We start from the raw sequence: 23,930 nt of genomic DNA, 5'->3' as shown, positions 1-23,930 counted from the left end.
GACATGGGTTTGATGCCTGGTCCAGGAAGATTCCACATGGCGTGGAGCAACTAAGCCCGTGTGCCACAACTACTGAAGCCCGTGTGCCCAGAGCCTGTGCTCCACAAGAGAAGCCACTGGAATGAGAAGCCTATTCACCACAGCAAATAGTAGCCCCCGCTCACCGCCACAACTAGAGAAAGCCCATGCGGAGCAACAAAGATTCAGCACAACTGAAAACAAACAAACAAAAAAAACTCCATTTAACAACACACCAAAGGAATTAAACTTTTGTTAGCCTGACCCATATAGAAATGGTCATTATATCCAATATTTCCACTATCCTCCAATATCCTCCTATTGTTATTCTCAATTATCATGTCAATTTGTGTTTATAACTCCAAAATCTGTATTCAATTAGCATGAATTTGCATCTTTTAAAGAAATCCTTCTATTCTCAGCTCTAGAACAAATAAAGTCTCTTTGCCCCTGACAGGACCTCTAGAAATGTTATTCAAATTTTCAATTAAAAAAATTAAACATTTAAACTTGTTTCTGATAAGCAGTAAGATAGAATATTAAATGGCTATAATACTAAAAGCTTAATTCTACCCAAGAGGCAGTCTTTAGAGATCAGTATCCACAAAAATGTAAACAAAACAAAGGCCAGGCACAGCTTTTAAACTAATGAGATCTTATGTTACTTGGATCATGAGAATCAAACAAGGATTGCATGAGTTTTCTGATTTTTACAAACATGCTCATAAAAAGTAAGGCCACCATAAATCCCAGTTTAAATACCTGGTCTCAAATATTCAAAACTGATTTCCTGGACTAAACCAAAGCATCAGAGACTTAGCTGCCTGAGATATGTATTTTGGTGTCATTGTAGAAATAGCCTTCACTTGAATGAGCTGAGCTGTTGCCCATCAGCTAACATTCAGGGGTATTACAAGATACAATCCCTTCATTTTATTTACTGAAAAGACAAGGCTGTTTCTTTATGAGAACACAAAAGAGAAGCTCCTTTAGGCTTAACTGCCAGAAAATGTTATTCTCCACTATGACTGGCTTTTTATATGATGGACACTGTAATTTCTCTAATTGACCACACTACCTTCTCTGTGTGGCCTGCCAGGTTTTTCAGAGCCAATTCATGAATCAAGTGTACACAACATTTTGGGGTGTTGGCTTCACTTGGGGTATTATTTTCACCCAGAAATCAAATTTTCTCATTTACTTTTAAAATATTGTACTGTATGCTTTTTTTTTTATAAATCCTTCTTGAAACATGGTCGAGTAGAAATAAAACCGAACCTAGGCCTCCTGCATTGCAGGTGGATTTACCAGCTGAGCCACAAGGGAAGCCCAAGAATACTGGAGTGGGTAATCTATCCCTTTTCCAGGGGATCTTCCTGACCCAGGAATCTAACCAGGGTCTCCTGCATTGCAGGCGGATTCTTTATCAACTGAGCTATCAGGGAAGCCCAAGAAATAAAACAATTGCAATAATTATTGAAAAAAAAAATCAGCATACTGGGATTTCCACTCATACTTGGTTAAAGCATCTCCTTGAAATAGAAAATGGCTCTATTCCACTAACAAGTGATTTTCCAACGATAAACTGCAGATAGCCTGTAGATAATTTGACAAGGCAAGATGTTTTAACTTTTGTCACTACCACTTAATACAATACAGAGGAATGGATGACCATCTTCCAAGTTATGATCAACTTGAGATGGATTCAGGATTGGTTGGGTAGAGGCTTTTTAGAGTTCTTTAGAAGACACCGAAAAACAAACCTGTCATCTTGAATCCATCTTTTAGAGGCTCGGGGGCAAATTATCAACCCAAGAAAATGCACATACCACAAATTGCATTCAATTTCTGGCGAGTCCATAGATATCCTTCAAGTCCATTTATGAACCTAAAGTTAACAACCACTAGAGCTTACAGCCTAGGTCCTGTGAAATCCTGCATATTATATGATTCTCATGTAAAAGGTTCAAAGATAGATGAGAGATTAGGGATAGCTCCTGCTCACATTATGTAGTAATAAAATAGTCATACTGCAATAACCACCTCAAAATATTCTGCTTTGTACATCTTCATTCCACATGACCACTGTTATGTAAAGGAATAAGTCCTGCCCCATCCAATCTCCTTACCTGGGTTTTTTCCCCCCTCCCTCCAACATTTGTTGTTTGCCTCCACTTTGCATTGTTGAACTTTGCTGCTCGATATTGGAATACATTCTTAAATAAATGTGGTTATGTTATATATTTCAATGCATATTTCTTGCTTTATGTTTTTTGCTAATGACATTACTTGCTGTGTATTTTACATTTTTTAAATAAATTTATTTATTTTAGTTGGGGGCTAATTACTTTACTACATTTATTTTAGACTAGGGAAATGATGTTAGACAAACAGCAAATTCGAGTGATTTTTCTTATTCAAATTCAAAACAGGTCATAAAGCAGAGAAGACAACTCACAACATCAAGAAAGCATTTGTCCCAGGAACTGCTAATGAACGTACAGTTCAAGAAGTTTTGCAAAGGAGACAAGAGTCTTAAAGATGAGGAGCATAGTGGCTGGCCATCGGAAGTTGCCAACAATTGAGTGCCATCATCAAAAATGATCCTCTTACAACTCCACGAGAAGTTGCCCAATAACTCAATATCAACCATTCTAGTTGTTCAGCATTTGAGGCAAACCAGAAGGGTGAAAAAGTTTGATAAGTGGGTGCCTCACGAGCTGATGGCAAATCAAAAAAATTGTCATTTTGGAGTGTCTTCTTCTACACAACAGTGAACCATTTCTTGGATTGTGATGTGTGACGAAAAGTGGATTTTATATGACAATCAGTGATGAGCAGCTCAGTGATTAGACCAAGAAACTCTAAAACACTTCCCAAAGCCAAACTTGCACCAAAAAAAGGTCGTGGTCACTTTTTGGTGGTCTGCTGCCAGTCTGAACCACTACAGCTTTTTGAACCCCAGTGAAACCATTACATATGAAAAGTATGCTCAGCAAATTGATGAGATGCACTGAAAACTACAATGCCTGCAGCTTGCATTGGTCAACAGAATGCAGGGCACACAACCAATGGTTCAAAAATTGGACGAATTGGGCTAAGAAGTTTTGTCTCATCTGCCATATTCACCTGACCTCTCACCAACCAACTACCACTTCTTCAAGTATCTCGACAACTTTTTTCAGGGAAAACAGTTCCACAACCAGCAGGAAGCAGAAAATGTGTTGAATCCTGAAGCATGGATTTGTATGCTACAGGAATAAACAAACTTATTTCTCATTGGCAAAAATGTGGTGATTGTAATGGTTCCTATTTTTATTAATAAAGATGCGTTTGAGCCTAGTTATAATGATTTTAAAATTCAGGGTCCAAAACCACAATTACTTTTTCATCAACCTAATAGGAAGTTCCATGAAGGCAGAAACTGTTTTCCTCAAGGCTGGACCTCTGGTGCATAAGAGGTACTCAAATATTTTTTTGAATAAATCTTCCATAGGATTCTCTGGAGCAGGTTTTTGAAAATAAAATTTTACTGGAACTCCATCATGCTCATTCATTTACATACCATCTATGGCTGCTTCCATATTATAATGCTGAAGTGAGGCGTTCCAAATGGCTTAATGTAAACCCACAAAGTCTCAAATATTTACTAGTTGGCTCCTTACAGAAAGTTTGCTGACCCCCAACAGCACTCAATTGGCCCTTATCTCTCAAGTTGGAATTGGAAGCACTGTAGATACAGAAGTTAGGTCTTAATACTTCTTTGCCTGTAGAACAGAGGTGTTTTAAAATAGCTATCAAAAAATAAAATAAAATAGCTATCAGATTTTCTTCTTGCAACATAAATTTCTGCACAATTAAGTTCAAAGTTAGTATTTTCCACCCTCAATGCATTTCTAGCAAGGCCAAAAGCAAAAAAGCAAAGGCTACCATGTTCAGTAAATTGGAGGACAGAGAGAAGAGATTCTGATGCTAAGTTCTGGCAAATTTTCACAATCATGAAATCTTTAAAATGCCAATGCAACATAACTGCTGGAAAGCTCTTCCCTGATATGTTTCAAACAAATGATTTTGAGGTGAACCATAGTTATTTTCTCATTGACATAATCATTCTAACAATGTATTGTGTTTTTTTTTAAATGCCAGGCACATTATAGGTGCTCAACAGCCATTGAATGGATCACTCTCCAATAATCACTGAGCTCATCAATTTGCAAATTATAATTACCTAAAAGGGTGCATCAAGATTTATATTCCTTTGCCAAGCCTAAGATATACTCAGCATGTCTCAATCCTTTTAAAAATCAAACCCTTTACTGTCATTCTCTACAAAAAAATTAATTTGCATAGGTATCATTTGGGTCCAAGAAACTGAAGAGTAAATGAATAAGTCTGGGCATGATTTCAGCCCACTTTCTACCTCAAGTGCAGAGGAAAGCAAATAGGATTTTCTCATATTATTGGATAAGATGTCTGTCATTTGGAAACATTGTGGTCCATGGACTAAGACACAAATAAGAAGAAAAGGGCTAGGAATCCTAGCTAAGTTATTTTGAATAAGCAACAATATACACAATGATATACAATCATTTGAGAAAACTATTGTTTATTTAGAAAAAAAGGTTACATGAGTAGAATTCGATAGATAAAAAAACTTCCTTTTAAAAATGTCACTGTGAAACTTTTCCAGATGAAAGTTCAGCAATACAAAGCTTCTCTAACTGTAGAATTAAAACACATTTTTATTCCCCCCAACCCCTTGATTTTTCTAACATAATTACAAGAAAAAATGGCAAGGGACAAGTGAGTGCTGGTACCATTTTTTTTTCAAACATGTTTTAATGTCATACACGAACTATATAAAATGATTCCTAGGCATTGCATAAGACACTGCTCCCACTTTGTTTTTTTACTGACTAAATATAAAAACAGGCCAAATAATAAGTTAAAATTGAGTTTTTAAATGAGGTAAATTCAAAATGGTTCAAATAATTGTTTATTTTCCATTTCAAACAATAAAAAGGAAGCATTTCATATTGAAAAAAAAATAAACCCAGGCAATGTTTAGTTACTCTCAAGTGAAATTCTGTACATATGTAACCTTATTTGCTTGTTGGAAACTGTATGCAGCACATTGTGCTAAAAATATGGAACAGTTAACACTTTCAGCCATTTACTGAAAATAAACATGTAGAAACCAAGCAACAAGTTAAATACAGTAATGCACAACTCAACAATTTTAAGTTTTCAGCATGGAGCAATAAAGCAGATAACTGAATAATTTAAGGAGATGCAAATGGGCCCTCTTCATTCATAATTCTTGGCAATCTACTCAGGAAAATAAATTTCTGGTCACAGCTGAACAATTCAATCCAATCTCACCTGAAAGAAACAAAGTGATTATATTGATAGATAAGAAGGGAAGGTGGGTGAGAGAGGTGATGGATGGAAGGCGGAAGAGGGGCAGACGAAAGGAGAAGGGAGGAGAGAAGGAAGATTTAAGAAAGAAAATCAATGAGTTCTGTGAATAACCAATGCCTGAATTAAGTCCCTAGATAAGGATAAAATATTTGTGTATTTCTTATTGCCTACGCAGCATACTATGATAACTTGTATTTTATCTGAGAGAGGAAAAGAGGGGAATGGGGGAAGGGAGGAAGGAAAAAATGAAATAGGAACAAGTAAAACATTCCACTGGGACAAGCAATAGCTTGTCAAAAGTAAACAACACATAGCAATGAAAAGAAATCAATTTTACATGATCAATAAAAAGAAAAATGACATCACATTTTTTCACAAGGACATGATTTTAATAGTTACTTATATTAAGATGCAATGTCTGCTAAATTATAAAAATTGCTTTAAAAATATATTGACTTAATTATACTCATTTCCTTTATGTATTGACATTTTTCAAATACTGCATATTTGAAATAAATCAAAACATGATTATTACAACATGTGTCAAATAAGTTCACATCTGCCTAACATTGTTCTCATTCAAATTTTAAATTAATGCTTAAGGCATTAAATTTTACTGATGAAATACTACATTCACATATTTCATAAAATCAGAGCTAGAAGGGTCTTAGAAAATAATCACACTTGCATCAAATGCTGACATAATTTACATATCATTTCTATACAGCATTCTGTTCACATCATGTATAATCTTGACATTACCAATCATAATTATAGATACACGTATGTTGAACTTAACAATTTTAATACTTAAAAATCATTGTTCCTGTTCATCACTGATGAATGGATAAACAAAATGTGGTACACATTCATACAATGGAAAAGTATTCACTTATAAAAAGAAATGAAGCTCTTATACATGCTACAACATGGATGAATCTTGAAAACATGATGGTAAGTAGAAGAAGCTAGACACAAAAGGCCACATATAGAATGATTTCATTTTTATGAAATGTCCAAAATAGGCAAATCCAAAGAGAAAATACTTTAGTTACTTCCAGGGGGTGGGGAAAGAGGGAATTGGGAATGACTCTTAACAGGTGTGGGGTCTGTTTCGGGGATGATGTAGATGTTCTGGAATTAATGGTGATAGTTACAACACAGTGATATATTAACAACCACTTTGGTAAATTTTATTTTATGTGAATTTAACTCACATTTTTTAACTGCCAAAAAAGTCCATGTTACAATAAAGAGTATCATGGTATCAGTGTAAGAAATGGGTTCTCAATCATGAAGCTGTCATAATTACTGGGCAAGGGAAATTTTGATGACACATTTAGGGGTACATTAAAAGATAAAACTAGTATCATTGTTAGAACATGTGAAGATGATCATGATCTTTCCCAGGAACTGAAATTAAACTTTTTACAAGAAGCCAGAATCTTCAAGCAATATAATCATACCAATATTGTAAAACTCATAAAAGTTAGCACACAAATACAGCCTAACTACAAAATTAAGGGATGTGTTCCAGGACATGATTTCCTCTCCTTTCTGAGAAAGAAGGATGAACTAAAACAGTTAGTGAAAATTTTATTAGATGCTGCTTCTGGATGGCAAATCTCAGGTAAAAATTGTATACACAGGGACCCTGCTGCAAGAAACTGCCTGGAGGTGAAAATAATGTTCTGAAAATCAGTGACTTTGGAATGTCTCGTCAAGAGGATGGTGGTGTGTATTCATCTTCTGATTTAAAGCAGATTCCCATTAAATGGACAGCACCAGAAGCTCTTATTTATGGGAGATATCGTTCTGAGAGTGACGCATGGAGCTTTGGCATCCTCCTCTGGGAGACCTTCAGCTTAGAGGTCTGTCCACACCCTGGAATGACAAATCAGCAAGCACAAGAGCAAATGGAAAGAAGATACCGGATGTCAGTCTCTCAGCAGTGTCCAGAATGTATTTACAAAATAATGCTGAAGTCTTGGGATTACAAACTTGAAAACCGCCCCAAGTTCAGGGTACTTGAGAAAGAAATGCCATCAAGAAGCGAGTCACATAGTGATGAAACAATGCCAAACTCAGACTTTAGGACTCTATCTTCCAGCAGAGTAATATTTTCTTCTCATTAACAATTTTATACCACATTACCTGGAATATTTTACTAAGGTTATTTTTTTTCAACTATTTTTAAGAAATATGTACAACTTTAACCACTGTAATAAGAAAGCACAGGTTCTAAATGCAAGAAATCCCACAGATCTATCTTTTCACATCAAGGACTGCTGATATTTCTCAAAGAGTTTCTATCTACTTTAGGCTCAGTTCAGAGTTGGCTGTCCTCAATCCTGGACAGCTTCCCTCTACCAGTGCTATAAACTGCATTGGTAATACCATCTTTGCAGGACACATTTCCAAAAAAGGTGGCCTTTCACTGTGCTAAGAAAAGATTACATTTGTAAACATCACTTTCTATTGGGAATTATTTGCACATCCTGGGGTTTTTTCTTCTTTGTTTTTTGCCAGAAATAGCCCTTGCTGTTTTAGAAAGGTTGTCATTTCCCTATGTTCCACCACATCCTTCTCCTTTGTCTGGGTATCAGAAAACTATGTATGAAATGCCTTCAAAGAGTACCCTTTCAGAGTTGAGACAGCTGATTTTCAATGACGTTACTTTATAGAGAGCTACGACAGCAAGAAGGAAGTCTGAAACATAGGTCTGGGTGAACGAGCAGCTAGACTGTCGATCAAAGTAGAGAACAAAGGCAAATAGAATATCAGCCTTATTATCAGAGCTACCCCTTTATAAACACACATACACACTAATTTTATGATTAAATTCACCAAAAAGGTCCTAAGAAATGTTTCAACAGTTCAAAGGTTCTTCATAAAAAAGCCCTCTGGATGGCAACAAAATTTATGTAGAGAAACTATACAAGCCTAGCAAATTAATAGCTTATTCCTGGTTAATTCTAGTACCTATACACATACACACACACACACACACACACACACACACACACACACACACACACACACACACACACACACACACACACACACACACACACACACAGGCACCCACAAGCCAAGTAGAAAGGCACACATGGATGAAATTGACAGTTAAAAAGTCCAATGAACATTTACAAGGAAGAAAGAAGCTATAGGAGAAAGACAAAAGGACAGCCATCCTAACTCCACTTGACTCCTTCACTTACTTAAACTGCTCCCTAGCAATTTTTATCATTGCAAACACACTTCCTGAGGTATTCCAACTGGATAAAATGGAACAGCTAAGACTAGGATTCTGTTGAACTGAATCTCAGCACACCCTGGGGGTACCTCTCAAGATAAATGTGTGTATGGGGAGTAGTCACTCAGGGGTAAATGTGGCATTGGAGTCTTTGGGAAGTGCTCATGCCTATGTCCAGATAAATAACAGCACAGCACCTGAGTGAGTATTTTGTCTGCCTTAAGTGGAAGAAAGGAAATAGAAAACCCCTCCTGTTCTCTCCAACTGTTTAGTGCCTATGAATATCAGTGCACAGAATTCAGTGATACTTTAAAGGATAAAAATGAAAAGAAAAGTAGTTCGGGTCTATCATTTCAATCTCCTAACAAAACTTTTGTATACCTTTAGTGGTTGCTACACACAGACCCAGAGGAAAGCATAATAAACCTGCCCTCAAAAAATATGTTGCAACACATAAAGCAACTTCTTAAACAGTATACTATCAAATGTTACAAATAAACTGAACCTTCTTTTGAGGGCAAAAAAAAAAGTCAATGATGTTTCTCTTCATTTCCAAAGAGATACAGTTAACACTCTGAGTACATAATTCTCCATGTAAAGTTAAGAGTATCTGAAACAGGTGGCTCAGTGGCAAAGAATCCACCTGCCAAGCAGGAGATGAGGGTTCCATCTCTGGGTCAGGAGGATCTCTTGGAGAAGGAAATGGCAAGCCACTCCAGTATTTTTGCCTGGAAAATCTCATGGACAGAGGAGCCTGGTGGGCTACAGTCCATGGGGTCGCAAAGAGTCAGACACAACTTAGTGACTAAAGCAACACCACTTGAAACATAGTAGGTAATAAAGAAAAATACTTGGTTATCTGATTAGAAGGAAAAGATGGAAGTTAACTGCCTTCAACAAGATCAAAATCTAAGGAAAGGCATATGTGACACACTCATATATACATAGGAATCAGTGACTAGGATTCTAGGCAAGCTGACACATGCTTGTAAGCAATGGGAAACTACTGAGAAAGTTAACTGAACACTCCCTACTCTACACCTATTACCAGTATCTAGACTGTGCCTCAAGGTAACACATTCCTAAAATAAGCAATCTTTGAGCACTTAGGAGATCAGTTTCCAAGTATGGACTGAAGAAGAAAGGCTCAGAATAGAGATTACAAAATCAATTGTTTACAGGGGCTAGTATTAAGTGGAAACAAATCGAAGTGCGCTTACTAGGGCCTAATTGAGGCAAACTACAAAAAAAAGACCCATTCTATTTAAGGGGGACAAGCACCTAGGCAGGTCTAGCTGATTGCTGCCACGCAGAAATGAGAACACAATGTTGCCAGGTGTTCCAGTTCTTCAACAGAAAGTAACATTTGGATTTTGTTAACTACTCTGAAAATACTGTGCAAGGCCAAGAAGGTATGTCTAATAATCCACACCTTGGGTTTAAATGTTAAGAGTTAGGTTACACATAAGAGATGGAGGTGACAGACAGACCTGTAAAATATATTAGGCCTCACTGGAGTGGAGTATTAGAATAGGAATGCAGTATTACAAATACAGATGGGTAGCACAGAGTTAATTGTTAATATTCTTTGAAATCAAGAATCCAGGATCGAAGTGCAAGTAGATTGAGTTTCTCAAAACCTAGAAGCAAGTCTCAATTTAGCAATGTCTGGCTCACTAAAGGACTCTCAAAAGATAGCTGAACTCAATATTAATGAACTGAAGACCACACGTATCAATTTAAAACTGGGACTCTAAAGAATGGTTCTAAGTGGAAATTTTTCATAGACAGGAATTTTTAAAGATTAAACTAGGGGAAAAGGTTAAAAGCAAAGAAGCTAGTTGTGTTCCAGAGACCAAATCAAAGAAGGGTAAGATGAATTTGGACAAAGACGTTAGCAAAAACAAGTAACAGGAAATACAGAGAACAAGCAAAAAGGATTCTGCAAATAAAAATTATGAAACAGGAAAAGAAGAATTTGGAAGGAATTTAATCTGGGTCACATTCATATACTGTATTTTCTTAACTCTAACATGATCATTTTAATGTTTCTGAAATCAGGGTGATACTTACAAATCAATGTCATTTCTCTATGCACTTTTCTCAAAAAAAAAAAACACAGTTCTAGAAAGCAACAATGAATCTTACAATTAATGACATCTCTGAATCACAGAAATGTGACATGTGTAGCAGTTCTCCTTTCTGTAGAATATAAATTAAAAAGGGAGCAAGGAGCAGCAGATTTGAAGTGGCCTAAAGGTAAATGATACCAATCAGAAATGATGAGAACTCTAAATGAAAAGGAACAGCATAAAGATTTGATCAACCCTAGAAGGTATCCAACAGAAGACAGCCAGAACAGTTTAAAAAAAAGGAAAAGTCTACCACTGCTTCAGAAAGAGTCTACACAGGAAGAGAGTAAACAGAGATGTATAAAACCACAGTGAAAAAAAAAAAAAACCCACAGTGAAAGCTGTCAATGACAATGATTGGCCCATTCCTAATGAAGATACAAGAGGTAGAGCTGCTGCTTCTTTTTTTTTTAAATAAGGTGAAAGCAAGAAGTAAAAAGCAAAAAGCAAATGCCAACTAAAAGGAAGGTTATGGTGAAGAATAAAAAAAGATTATGAGTTTATAGTTCACCAGGGAAGACAGCTAGTTGTTAGGTAAAGGGATAGCCAGAATTTAAGAATAGGTAATATTTCTTTTATAATCTTCCTAATTTAAAAAAAATCTACTAAATTCTTAAAAGCTCTCTCACAACTCTCATCTTCCATTCTATGCTAATACTTAGAAAACAAGCACAGACTAAAAAAAACAGAAAAAGCACATAATCTGTCAGGAAGTTACCTACCTGGCTTTTGTAGCCAAAATAAACAGGACAAAATCCATATTCTAAAGCTCACCGCTTTCTATGGAACAGTCTCTCAGACATTTCTCACTCAAACTGTAAACAGCCTTGGTTATCTATCCAGTTTCATAAAAAATTAGAAGCAGCAAATAATATTAGGAGGAAGGTAGAGAATGTAAGTATACTTGATATCATTAAGAAGTGACGGCTAATATGGAAACAAGAAAATTGACTATAAAAGACTGAACAACTTCAATACTACCATCTCAAACCATTAGCTGTAGAGGGCAAATCATGCTGCTGCTGCTGCTAAGTCACTTCAGTTGTGTCTGACTCTGTGCAACCCCATAGATGGCAGCCCACTAGGCGCCCCCGTCCCTGGGATTCTCCAGGCAAGAACACTAGAGTGGGTTGCCATTTCCTTCTCCAATGCATGAAAGTGAAAAGTGAAAGTGAAGCCGCTCAGTCATGTCCGACTCCCAGCGACCCCATGGACTGCAGCCCACCAGGCCCCTCCGTCCATGGGATTTTCCAGGCAAGAGTACTGGAGTGGGGTGCCATTGCCTTCTCTGGCAAATCATGCTACCTACCTCAATAATCCTAAGGCATCACCAGACAATAACTTTTCAAATGATCTGAGTGCTCAAAAAAGATCATATTAAGGGTTCTGAACACTCTGTCCACATGCAATTTATTTAAGATGGATAAAACATTTTTTAAAACTCCACCGCCACCTATAAGGTACTTTAAAAAAAGTGATTAATTATCCAGAGAAGATGGGAATGAGTGGTAAAGAGAAAGCCAGATGTTTTTAAACACATCTTGGTGCTTTAAAAAAGAAAAAAAAAAGGCATGACTAATCAGCAAGCTTAAAATGAAAACAGCTTAAAAATAACCATGATTTTTGTTTCACATCTTTACCCAAAGACCTGAGCATTATATTTAGGTGAAAAACTACAGTTGTGTCTCGCAAAAATGGATCTAGTTTCTTCAACACTATCATATCTCATTTTGTATTTCTATCTTTAAATGAAAAAGAGGTGAGAGAACACTCACCTTGATTGAAAGTCTTCATTATCTGTGCTTGTCCGAGGACTTATGAGTAGATGACAAATTAAGGGAAAACAACTTTTCGGGGGGGGGGGGGAAGAATGGTGTCTCATCTTTTAGTACAATCCCTGAGCCTGCAGGCCTAACTGACTCTTATCAGCCTGGTAGTCTCAGACTCTACCAGCTCTGCTCATCTGCAGCATCATCTTGCCCTGCTATTCCCCATGCTCCCAGCCCAAGGGACTCTGTTTCCTTTCTTCCTCTTGGTGGTAGAGCCAGAGGGACTTTAAATCCCTTGGTGGCATAAAACAATCTCAGTTACCAAAGACGTTTAAAAAAACAATCAAGTCTCCCATTTCCATGTTTAACACATTTGAGAGGGTTAACTACAGAGACCATTTAAAAGGTAGTAAGTCCTTAAGCATTTAGACACATAGTACAAGGGTACAATTCTAAGATCAGTATCAAAGTTTTCCATTATACTGATTAAAAACATCTAGAAGATGAAAAGGATATTGTTTCTTCTCTTCCTTTCCTCCTGAACTGTCCCGTTTCTCTTTCTTTTCTATCTTTTCTTTATCATGCCTGGACTCCTATAACGAATGGTGGAATTAGTTGAGGAAGGGAAAACCAAATATAAAAATCAGCTTAAAATCCCTTTTCATCACACACTAGCCATAAATTTTTCTTCAGACTTATAACACCAAAAGCACAAGCAAAACAAAACTGGACTTCATCAAACGTAAAAACTTGTATGCATCAAAGAACACTATCAAGAAAATGAAAAGACAACCTATAGAACAGGAGAAAATATTTGCATATACATATCTCATAAGTGTCTAATATCAAGACTACATGAAGAATTCTTACAACTGAGCAACAAAAAGACAAACAATCCAATTTTTAAAATGGCCAAAGCATCTAAATAGATTTGTCAAAAGATATACAAATGGCCAACAAGTACATGAAAAGGTGCTCAACATCATTAGTCATTAAGAAAACACAAAATCAAAATGACAGTGAGATACTAATTTACACCCACTAGGATGGCTACAGTAAAAACAAATAAATAAAACAGAAACAGACAATAACAAGTGTTGGCAAGGATGTAGGGAAATTGGCACTCTCATATATCGCTGGTAGAAATGTAAGCTGTGCAGCCACTATGGAAAACAGTTTGGTGGTTCCTCAAAAAGCTAAACATAGCATTACCATATAACCCAGATATTTCATTCCTGGGTATATACACAAGATCACTGAAAAAAGATATTCAAACAAATAATTCATAGCACACAAATGTTCACAGCAGCACAATTGACAACAGCCAAAAGGCAGAAAACAAGACAAAAGCCCATCAACTGATGAATGGATAAACAAGTGTGGTATATTCAAACAATGGAATATTATTTAGCCATGAAAAGAAATGAAGTACTGATACATGCAACACCATGAACAATCTCAAGAACATTACACTAAGTGAAAGAAGTTAGAGGCAAAAGGCCACATTATTATACAGTCCCACTTATAGGAAATAGCCAGAGTTTTTGATAAGGTCATAAAGAGTTCATAGAGACAGAAGGCAGATTCAGAGTTGCAAAAGGCTAAAGGGAGGGGGAAATGGGGAATGACTTGATGAGTATTTGGGGTGATGAAAATGTTCTGGACGAGTGCAAAACACTGTAAATATATTAAATGTCACTGAATGATACACTTTAAAACGGTTAATTTTATGTTATGTGAAATTTTACCTCAGTTTGGGATGGGATGGGGAGAGAGGAGGGAGGGGGGTTCTGGAAGGGGAAAACATGTACACCCATGGTGGATTCATGTCAATGTATGGCAAAACAAATACAATACTGTAAAGTTAAAAAATAGATAAATAAACTAATTTTAAAAAATAAATAAATAAATAAAAGGAGCAGCCTTCTTTTTAAAACCATCACCTTATAATTTTCAAAAACTGCTTTTAAGAACTATGAATATATGGCATATATGTTGACTAAATATAATGATGCTTTGTAAACACTTTAGTAATGACTTGCTTACTTTATGACAGATGCATGGGATATATTCTGAGTATTATCCTTTAGTATCTAAGAGAATGTACACTACAGTTAATTTTAAAATCAAATAGAAGATGTAAACATAAGTTTATTAGGAGAAAATGTTATATAAGTGTGTTGAAAAATAAGACTTTATAACAGTGTGATGATCAGGGAGATTACATGTGACCATATTTTAATCTCATGACTAAAGAGAAACTACACGAATTGTTGTCAGAGAAAAAAAGAAAACACACTAAAAAATACTGAAACTCAATGACAAGAAGTAGGTGTGAGTGGAATGGAGAGGAAAGGAAATTCATAAGTAATCTAATTCTACCCTCCCAGCAGTTTGGGACTAAACTGCTTCAAGTTCTCCAAGAAAACCTGCCCTCCTCCAAAACCTCCTCTTCCCACCCCCAAATAATTAACAGAAGACTATTTGACTACAAAAAAACCCCTCAATATTGGCTAAACTTTCTAATGGGAGATTTTCTAAGAAAATGTTTCATTGTTCCTTTTGTTCTCATAATTTACCTTTTTGCCACCAGAGGAGATTTTATCCATTTTTTCAGATTTAAATGAGTCGCCGCCTTTCTCTTTGCCTGAAGATTTTGACTTATTTTTTTCCTTGTCTTTCTCATTTGGATAAGGAGATTCACAGGGACTTTCACTTTTGTGTTTTGAAACCCCCACTAAAATTATAAAAGAGAATCATGAAAGCCTTCTTCAATTCAGTTTGATGACTACTTGGAAAGTATTAATAAGTCTACCTACTTGTTCCATTTTCCTCTTTCCGCCTCTTGGTTAAGTCCGGTGGCACTTCTCGGTCATTGTTTGAGTGATCCTAGAACCAAGAATTGTGAACTATGTTGATTGAGAGTTTTTGTTTTAAGGTACTACTTTTCTACAAGAAGAGCATAACTAACTAGCATTGGAGAATATCTGCAGTAGTTTCACATACTTGGTAAAATGACATGATAGGCAAGAAGAGCTGGTAGAGATTATTAGCCTGAAGATCCTTATACTGTAGAAGATTCAAACGCACTTTAGGGTGAAAATACCAGTTAAACATCCAATAACAGACTGTCATGCAACAAACTAGTACTTTAAATAAGACAACAGACACACTACCATACATGATAATGAACTTTCCAAACTAGTTTTTAAAAAATTACAAACCCTTTTCCGCTCTTTCCTGTCCTTTTCATCTTTTTTTTCTCTTTCTCTGGATCTTTCCCTTGACTTGTCCAAATCTTTCTTGTCCATTTCTCTCTCCTTACTCTTGGACAGTGGTGGAGGAGTATGATTAATGTAGAGCTGTTAAATTAAGGCAATATTACTAAAGATTATTAGTTTTCCAGTATTGACATCATTTGCTCGACTGTTTATTTAATGAAAGACATTTGGTAGTAGACCCAAAGTCAAAACTGGTCAGCTGTATGGGTTATGAGAGGTAAAATAAAAGGGCATGGCACAAATTATGCAAAGACTTCAATTGTTGACCTTGTAAATGTTTATCATTTAAACTCAACCAGTTCACTCCTCCCTCAACTGAGATTTTTATTAGTAAATTCACAAGCTACAGTTCCTTATATAGTTCTACTGTGAAGACCTATAGCCACCATCATTACAAGAGTTCATGTGTGAAAAACAGTGACTGGACTTTTTCTACTATAAAAAAAAATCTCTACACAATCATGGAAATTTTAAAAAGTTTCACCATTCACTGATAAGCAATTGATGATAGTGAGGAAAGTATAATATAAAACCTAGCCATGACTTAGTAAAGTCTTTTCTGCCTCAGTATAAATCATGAATAGATTATCCCTTAATCACTGTTATAGTCAAGGCTGCATAATCTCTACTTCTGAAAGCACTCCAGTTTCTGTCAAATAATCACAAATGATTGTAAAATTTGTCTTGTGCTGTGCTGTGCTTAGTCGTTCAGTCGTCTCCGACTCTTTGTGACCCCATGGACTGTAGCCCGCCAGGCTCCTCTGTCCATGGGGATTCTCCAGGCAAGAATACTGGAGTGGGTTGCCATGCCCTCCTCCAGGGGATGTTCCTGAGCCAGGGATTGAACCCAGGTCTCCCGCATTGCAGGTGGATTCTTTACCATTTCAGCCACCAGGGAAGCCCAAAATTCGTCTTACTGGTTCTAAATAGCTCAGAAAGCCATACTGTCCATTGAGGTTGATGAAACAGACTGAAAAATGATGAACCAATGTTCTCTTTTGCCTATTCTTTCTCCAATGAAAGGCCCATAGGCCATAAAATAGCCAAAGATCAAGGATGTGCTAATTCTAAATAAGAGGTAACCTTACTTATACAAGTTGTAAATATGGAAATCTATTATAAAAGAAAATATTAAGGAAATAATCAGACACCTAACCTTGTAGCATTTATTACTGTGCTATAAGCTTACATTTAACTTAAGACATTAAAAATTATTAGGCAGAATTCTGAACATAACTCATTACATAACTACACAATTCTAGATATACCTTGAGAATGAAAAGAACAGTGAGTCAAAAGTCAAATATTTTTCCACAAACAAATCCTTTGGTATTCAAAGGAATACATGAAAAAAGACGGCCATCAGTTTGAGAATTAACACTTGTTTTTTAACACCACCAAATATTTTCAATTCAGTTTGCTCAGAAATACTGCCACAGCAATGCGTTAAGTAGATTCTTTAAAAATTCAATGTATAAAAGTTGATGATCAACTGAAATAGACAAAATGTTTATTAATAACAAAGAGCAAGAGAATGAGAAACAATCATAAAAGTGCTTGTCCAAAAGGTACTCTTGCTGGGTACATGCCCTAAATGACACTAAGATTTTCTAACTGAGGAGTTTATTCACACCTTAAGTCACTATTACTCATGAAACTGACAAGACAAAGAAAGCAATGTTATTGCAATACTCTTAGTGAAGTACTGCTTAATTCTTCCAGTAAAATTTCTGTTTGTGATTGTAACTAAGTATGTGCATGCACGCACACATGCGTGCACGCAGGCACGCATACACGCACACTCCTCCACAAGAATGAAGTGTAGCTAACTTGAATTCTGTATTTCAAGGAATTGGGAAACCTAGAAATTGTTAGTTTAGAAATGTACCAGTTCTATTCCTTCTTTCTATCCTTCTAAGAATAGTTCTGATGACAATACTCTTTTCTACAAAAACAGTCTCTCATTGCCAACGGAATAAAATGCATATTCCTCAGCTTGAGTATTCCAAGCTCTTCACAATCTTTGCACAATTCTATTCTACCACAGAGTAATCCAATGTACTCTAGGCTGTGGCTGCTGCTGCTCCCTAACACCCTGTACTTCCCAGCAGGTCTCTTCACTGGAACAGGTGTTCATTTTTATCTTAATCTCTTAAACTCCTACTTTGACTTCAAAAGCCATCAGCACTTCAACATTCCTTCAACTCCACAAACCACTGTCCAGTGAACTCTTATTTTATATTAGCCTTTTTGGTGGCACGTATTCCCAATTAATATCATGTCATTTACTTTTGTCCATAACACAGTTTACAGGATGGCAGGGAAACTAATTTCCCTTTTTCGACTTTTACATACTTCCCAGTGCCTTGTACACACAGTGAGTACTCAATACATATGAAGATGCCTGACACGTAGGCTCAGGTTTGGCTGTAGACCTTTGTTTTAAGATGATGAACAGAATTAAAAGCTGAAGTTTATTTTTTGAGGGGGATTATTGCTCCCCTCTGAATTTACAGAGAAGTTTGATTTAATGGAGCCTGCTATTCATACTTTATCCAATGTAAGTGCTAAGATCGCTAAATAAAAACACAATGGACCAAAACTAGAAACACGCCAACTGGAAATTGGAGGTAAAGGTGAACTAACAGAAAAGATTTGGATACTAATTCATGTTGAAAAGCCAAGTCCATGTATTACTTTCACTATGGATTAAAAAATGAAAATAGCAACTATTTAATTTAAAAAAAAGAGGATCCCAGACAAAGTATAATTAAGAGGTGAAACTAAAGCAGGGAAACATTTTTACATGTACAATAACAAAGTGACCTGAAAATATAGACACATACCTTTCAAATCCTCTAAAAAGTAAAAGCTACCACAGAAACAGTGAGTTTATTTATAGATCATTCATATTAGAAAGCACTCAAAATCCAGAAAAAAAAATTTTCTAAGACATTCATATGCTAGTAAACTTTCCTAGACACACAAAAAAAATCAACATCAACTACTATGCAGACTAGTGAACTTTGGATGCTTTAACAAGTCCAAAGGCAGAGAAGTTTACTTTAAATATTTACTGAACATCTAATCATACTGTCAGGCACCAAGGATCTGAAAAGTGATATGAGTCACAATTTTTACAAGTGTATTCATATGGCATTTCTAAATGTTCCAACTGAATATGGAATAAATCTATTGAATTTTAAATGCCCACAAACTCACTATCTTTTTTTAAGGGGGATGGGATCACCCTTGAGTCACTATAATTTAAAAAAATAAGAAAAACACACGAAAGAAGTTAAGAACTCTTTCAACTACTATTGAAATATGGGTGCTAGGAATCAAAGAGCTATTTTTTTGCAACTTTTGTTTCATGGTGGTTAGAATACTTGAGGAACCTTAATTTTAGTATAAGTTCTGGTACTAACAAGTTACATGCCACTGGGAAAAGATCAGGAACTTTAGACTGTTATTTGTTAAAAAAAGACACTGCCACTTGCCCTACCTGCCTCACAACATCTATGATGAGTATGAAATGAGATAACATATGCTTATCTCATATGTTTTATTTTCAAAAGGCTTTCACAAAATGCAAGGAACCATAATCTTCATCATTGATTAAAAAATCCAGTAAGTATAACAGCAGGTTTCCAACTGCTTCAAAATATGTTCCAGGAAATATTCACAAGGTAACATTGTAAACTCATGAATTTAAAACAGCCCACACAAGCCAAGGATGGTTAAGACTGACATACATACACAATCCCACTCTGTTTATAAAAACCTACTATACTAGAATACATTATCAATATAGCAAAAATTTTACTTTAAAAGAAACCATTCACACTTAATTAATACAGTATATTCTAAAAACAATGCTACAATTTCAGGACACAGGCATATTGGCTAAGCTAAGCTGTTAAAAATTAGTGCTCACTTGCCCAATATCCACAGACATTTCAATTTAAAGCTACAGTTCTAAAAGCGGTTAGTACTGTCAACTGGCTTTGTTCCAAGATATCATTTTTTACTGGTCCACCAGTAAGGAATCATACTTAGCAGATATAAGAGGAAGCAAAGTAGAAAATCAAAGTGAAACAGGGTACAAATTTTATAATAAAGACAAAATAACATGAACATTGGACAATTCAACTATAATCATGAAATGAATGAACTCTATAATAAGATATACACAAACTGCACATTATTTTTAGCAGCAGAATACTCAAGAATAGGCAAGAATTAATACTGACATGTAAACACAACCATTGAGTTGAATATTCCTCTCCAAGAGAATGATTAGCTTACATTAACCATATTTTTTGAGAATAGGCCACAACTACCAAAGAGGTAGCTCAGCAGGAGTGACATAAAATGAGTTGACATTTATGGGTTGAAATGGGCTCAGTTTTTAGAAGAGTTATATGAATGCATCAGATATATCTTTGGGTCTTCTGGGTTATCTAAAAAAAAATTAGAATACAGTCTGACAGATTTGTTTTGATAAATTAAATAAGCCTACCCCCCTCAAAAAAACCAACAACTCCCTCCGCATATCTTGAACTTATTTTCAAATTCTAAAGCATAAAAGGATAAGGCAAAACAGCAAGCAAGGAGTGATTATAGAAAGGTTGCCACATTACATATATTTTGTAACAATTGCACTTAAAGGGATCATCCCCATGGTCATCCACTGTTTCAGTTTGTGATAGGTATTTTTAAAGGTTATTCCACTAGATTACTGAATTTACTAGGGTGAGGGTACCTACTAAACAAATGAAGTAACAAATTTTTCTTTGTTTTACTTAGGCATGATGATTTTAAAAGACTCAAACCTTTGCTGAAGCCTCCTTGAGTTCGATGAGACTGTCCTGTAGAAAATGAATGGAGATGACAGGTGAGCTGGCATAGTTCTCAGAACCCAGAGGAACTTTGGGAAGTATGGCTGTAACCTGGAAATAAACCAGCTACTTCTTGTGAGGATAAATCTCGTGATGTCATTATTATATGAATATCAACAGTAAAAAAAAAAAAAAACATGTAATGGAATTGTAATGTTAAAAAAAAACTCAATTATATGTACTCATTTTAACAAATAAAAATCTTTCTCTGCTCAGAATTTAAAAATCAATGTCAATGCCACATTTTTTTCATAATACTGTATTTAAGCTACAGGTAACGTTAAGAAGCTTAAGAAAGCAAAATATTTTTTTCTCCACAAAAAAATTTAAGATAGTGGAGATCACAACATTGTCTTATACTTTCATAGTTTTTCTTTAATAGGGAGGTTTCAAACTTTACTTGTGACTCTATCATAAAGATACACAAATTTTATTCTAGCCAGAAAACTCAGCGGCATTACATTAACAAGAAAACAAAATATATTCTATAAAAGAGTTATTAACTCTTTTCTTTTTGAAAAGTGCCTCTAACTGTAAATCTCATACCTCCCACACAAAAAAAAAAAAGACGTTAAAAAAAAAAAAAAAACAAAGAAAGAAAATGAAATTACAGTATTCAACCACAGTGCTCTTGATGAAGAATTAGTTAACTTACAGGTTTAAAAGTTCAACGTACTGCAAATTCAAAGATTCCATGAAATTAGATGACTTTAGAATTAAAATTAAATATGGAGCAAGGAATGGCTACCCTGAGTCTTCAAGAAGGCTACACCCACGATTTTGTGCTGCAGTTGAATGCCTGGGGTTTCTCTTTGCTGGGTGGTAGGATTGGATGCCACATCTGCAAGGTTCAACTTGTTGGGAACCCAATGGGTATAAACAAACCTCCAAGGGAAGATACAACAGAAGCTGCATGCTCACTGAATATACACAACTACAGGAGAACTGATCACCAAGGAGACTTTAAAATGGAACTCCTTTCAAGACTCCTTCTTAGAAGGCACACATCGGTATGATGCTCATCAAGAAGCTTGATGAATTCAGAGGTATCTTGTTTATCCTGTATCATCCAGGAAGTCTTCAGTGGTATATATTCTTCAACATTTATGCCGGAAAATAGGCTTCATTCTGCTGCAAAGATTCATTTGCTTGTAGCTACCATTGCACTCCAAAAAAGACTGCTTAAAGCAGTGAGGCACTTCTGGGAAAAATTTCTCTTGCACTTTGAAACACTACAAAATTAGTGCTAGGTCCTTGAAGTTTTAATATTCTTATAAGAAAAATACTTGATAGGAAAAAATATCAGTCCACCAATATGTAAAAAAAAATCATTTTCTAATGCAATATAAAACCTCCAGTGGCTCCAGTGAATACTTGGCACAAGACTTGAAGGAAGTCAGGACACGTATTCCAAACAGGTGAGCCTAACATGGACGCTGCCTTCCTCAGGCTATACTAACCTTTACTGTTGAGGAATGTGATGGAGAAGGATGGGTATCAATTTTGCGACGTTTCTGTTCTGTTGGGATGAAAAGAAATAGTCAAAATTAAGGTATGTTTACACTTTTCCCAAACACTTAAAAAAAAAACACCAACTTCTAAGATTCTTAAGTATTAGTTTCCCCCTAGTTAAGTCCCTAGATAACTTGCCAAAACAAGACAAGAACCAACTTTAAATTACAACAACCAAAGGTAAACAAGTAAAAAGAAAGACAAACTTAAACTTGCCCCTTTCAGGCTCTGCAATATCTGATCGGGGAACAGGTGACTTCAAGGACCCAGAAACTGGTGTTTTCTCTCCTCCTTTAACATTTTCCTTTGATTTCATTTCCTTTGCTATATCTCGTTCTCTGGACGGCTCCTTCTCTCTTTCCTTTTCTTGAGTTGACTTTGATTCTACATTCGGGACAGTGGTCTTAAATTTCTCATCTTTAGCTTTTTCTTCCTTCTTGAATTTTTCTTTCTCTTTGTCAGATTTAGGTGTTCTTTCCTTCGTCTCTCTTGCTTTTTCATCTTTATTTGGCCGTTCTTCCTTTGGCTTTTCTTTACCATCTTTACCAAGTACTCGGGCCTCTGGAGTAGTAGCTGGAGTCTTTTCTTTTTTCTCTTTTTCTTTCTCTTTTCCTTTTTCTTTCTCATTTTCTTTAACAGTTTTGCTGCTTAAGAATGAAAACACGAGATTTTAAGACAAAATGGCCATAAAATATATTCAATGTTATAAATCATAAAGTGTTTTTTTTTTTTTTACTAACTTCAAAAATTCCAGAACTAAGAGTAACCCTTTGAAAACTAAAGGACAACTTTAAGACAAATAAAAGGGAAGTACTTCTTTACCCAATAAATAATAACCAAATTCACAAATGGTAGATTAAAAAAGAGTAATTAAAGTGATCCTGGGCCTTTTTGTATATGTTCATAACCTTTGAGGATTAAAAAGTAACAAAAACTATCCCATAAGCCAACCAAGGGTGCTATGATCAGGAACTGGATCACTTAGTTGGATGGATCATTGGTCTAAGTCAGTGTATGCTTCTCTCATATTAATTATTCTTACCCAGACCGTTCACAGCAAACACCCAATCCTAAAAAAATTTTTTAAACTTCAACACATACATTCCCCTGCATATTCCAGCAGAGGAAACAAAGGCAGTTTTAGCATTATAAAAAAATGTGAGGAAGGTAAGCATATCATCAAATAGCAGTATATACAAAATTTTTAAGTCCAACATAAATGAGTTTAATAGTATTCAACTATCACCCTCTTTCATTCATGTCTAATGAGGTTGGTTAATCATATAAGAATTCAGAATTTTGGTCCAGAGCACAGTGTTCTTACCTGTTAGAGCCACTATTTCCATTACTTGAATTCCCTTTTGGTGTGGCGCTAGAAGCTTTATTAACAGCTTTCACACCACACTGAGATCTCTCCCTTGATTTATCTGAAATAAAAGTAAAGCTTTATTTGACAAGCTCCAAGATGTAAATAAGCTACAATTTCACAGCAAAATGATTAAAGACTAGATAGAAACAAAGGGATGATCATTTCTTGACAGTAATATAATCCTACTTAGGAAACAAAAAAAGCAACACTAAGCCAGCATTTTACTTGTCACGGGATACAAAACGTATCAGTTTCCTGGAACAAAATGTAT

The 23,930-nt window shown here is 35.6% G+C and overlaps 1 protein-coding gene and 1 pseudogene across 17 annotated transcripts in view; one reads left to right on the top strand and one right to left on the bottom strand.

Moving 5' to 3' along the window:
• Window positions 1-4,607: 4,607 nt before the first annotated feature.
• The window catches only part of THOC2 (THO complex subunit 2), a 119,559-nt gene continuing 100,236 nt past the window's right edge, over window positions 4,608-23,930 (bottom strand). For 2 of the 17 annotated variants that reach the window (XM_081565222.1, XM_081565227.1), the window contains exons 30-39: window positions 23,615-23,717; window positions 22,507-22,937; window positions 22,239-22,297; window positions 20,713-20,829; window positions 15,821-15,958; window positions 15,416-15,485; window positions 15,176-15,333; window positions 13,113-13,189; window positions 12,603-12,648; window positions 4,608-7,323 (exon numbers count right to left, since the gene is read on the bottom strand). In XM_081565222.1, the coding sequence (XP_081421348.1) occupies window positions 12,621-12,648; window positions 13,113-13,189; window positions 15,176-15,333; window positions 15,416-15,485; window positions 15,821-15,958; window positions 20,713-20,829; window positions 22,239-22,297; window positions 22,507-22,937; window positions 23,615-23,717 (1,181 nt within the window). In that variant the 3' untranslated portion in view covers window positions 4,608-7,323; window positions 12,603-12,620. Of the gene's footprint in view, window positions 7,324-12,602; window positions 12,649-13,060; window positions 13,190-15,175; window positions 15,334-15,415; window positions 15,486-15,820; window positions 15,959-17,145; window positions 17,370-20,130; window positions 20,341-20,712; window positions 20,830-22,238; window positions 22,298-22,506; window positions 22,938-23,614; window positions 23,718-23,930 lie in introns of those variants that run through there. The other 15 variants (XM_081565229.1, XM_081565234.1, XM_081565231.1 and 12 more) reach the window with 13 other exon arrangements.
• On the top strand, window positions 6,526-7,574 carry LOC145536463 (tyrosine-protein kinase Fer pseudogene; annotated as a pseudogene).

The sequence above is a fragment of the Giraffa tippelskirchi genome, chromosome X, assembly GCF_054371585.1.
Source record: "Giraffa tippelskirchi isolate mGirTip1 chromosome X, T2T-mGirTip1v1.2.pri, whole genome shotgun sequence".
Lineage (NCBI taxonomy): Eukaryota > Metazoa > Chordata > Mammalia > Artiodactyla > Giraffidae > Giraffa > Giraffa tippelskirchi.
This window is presented reverse-complemented; position numbering and strand designations above follow the sequence as displayed.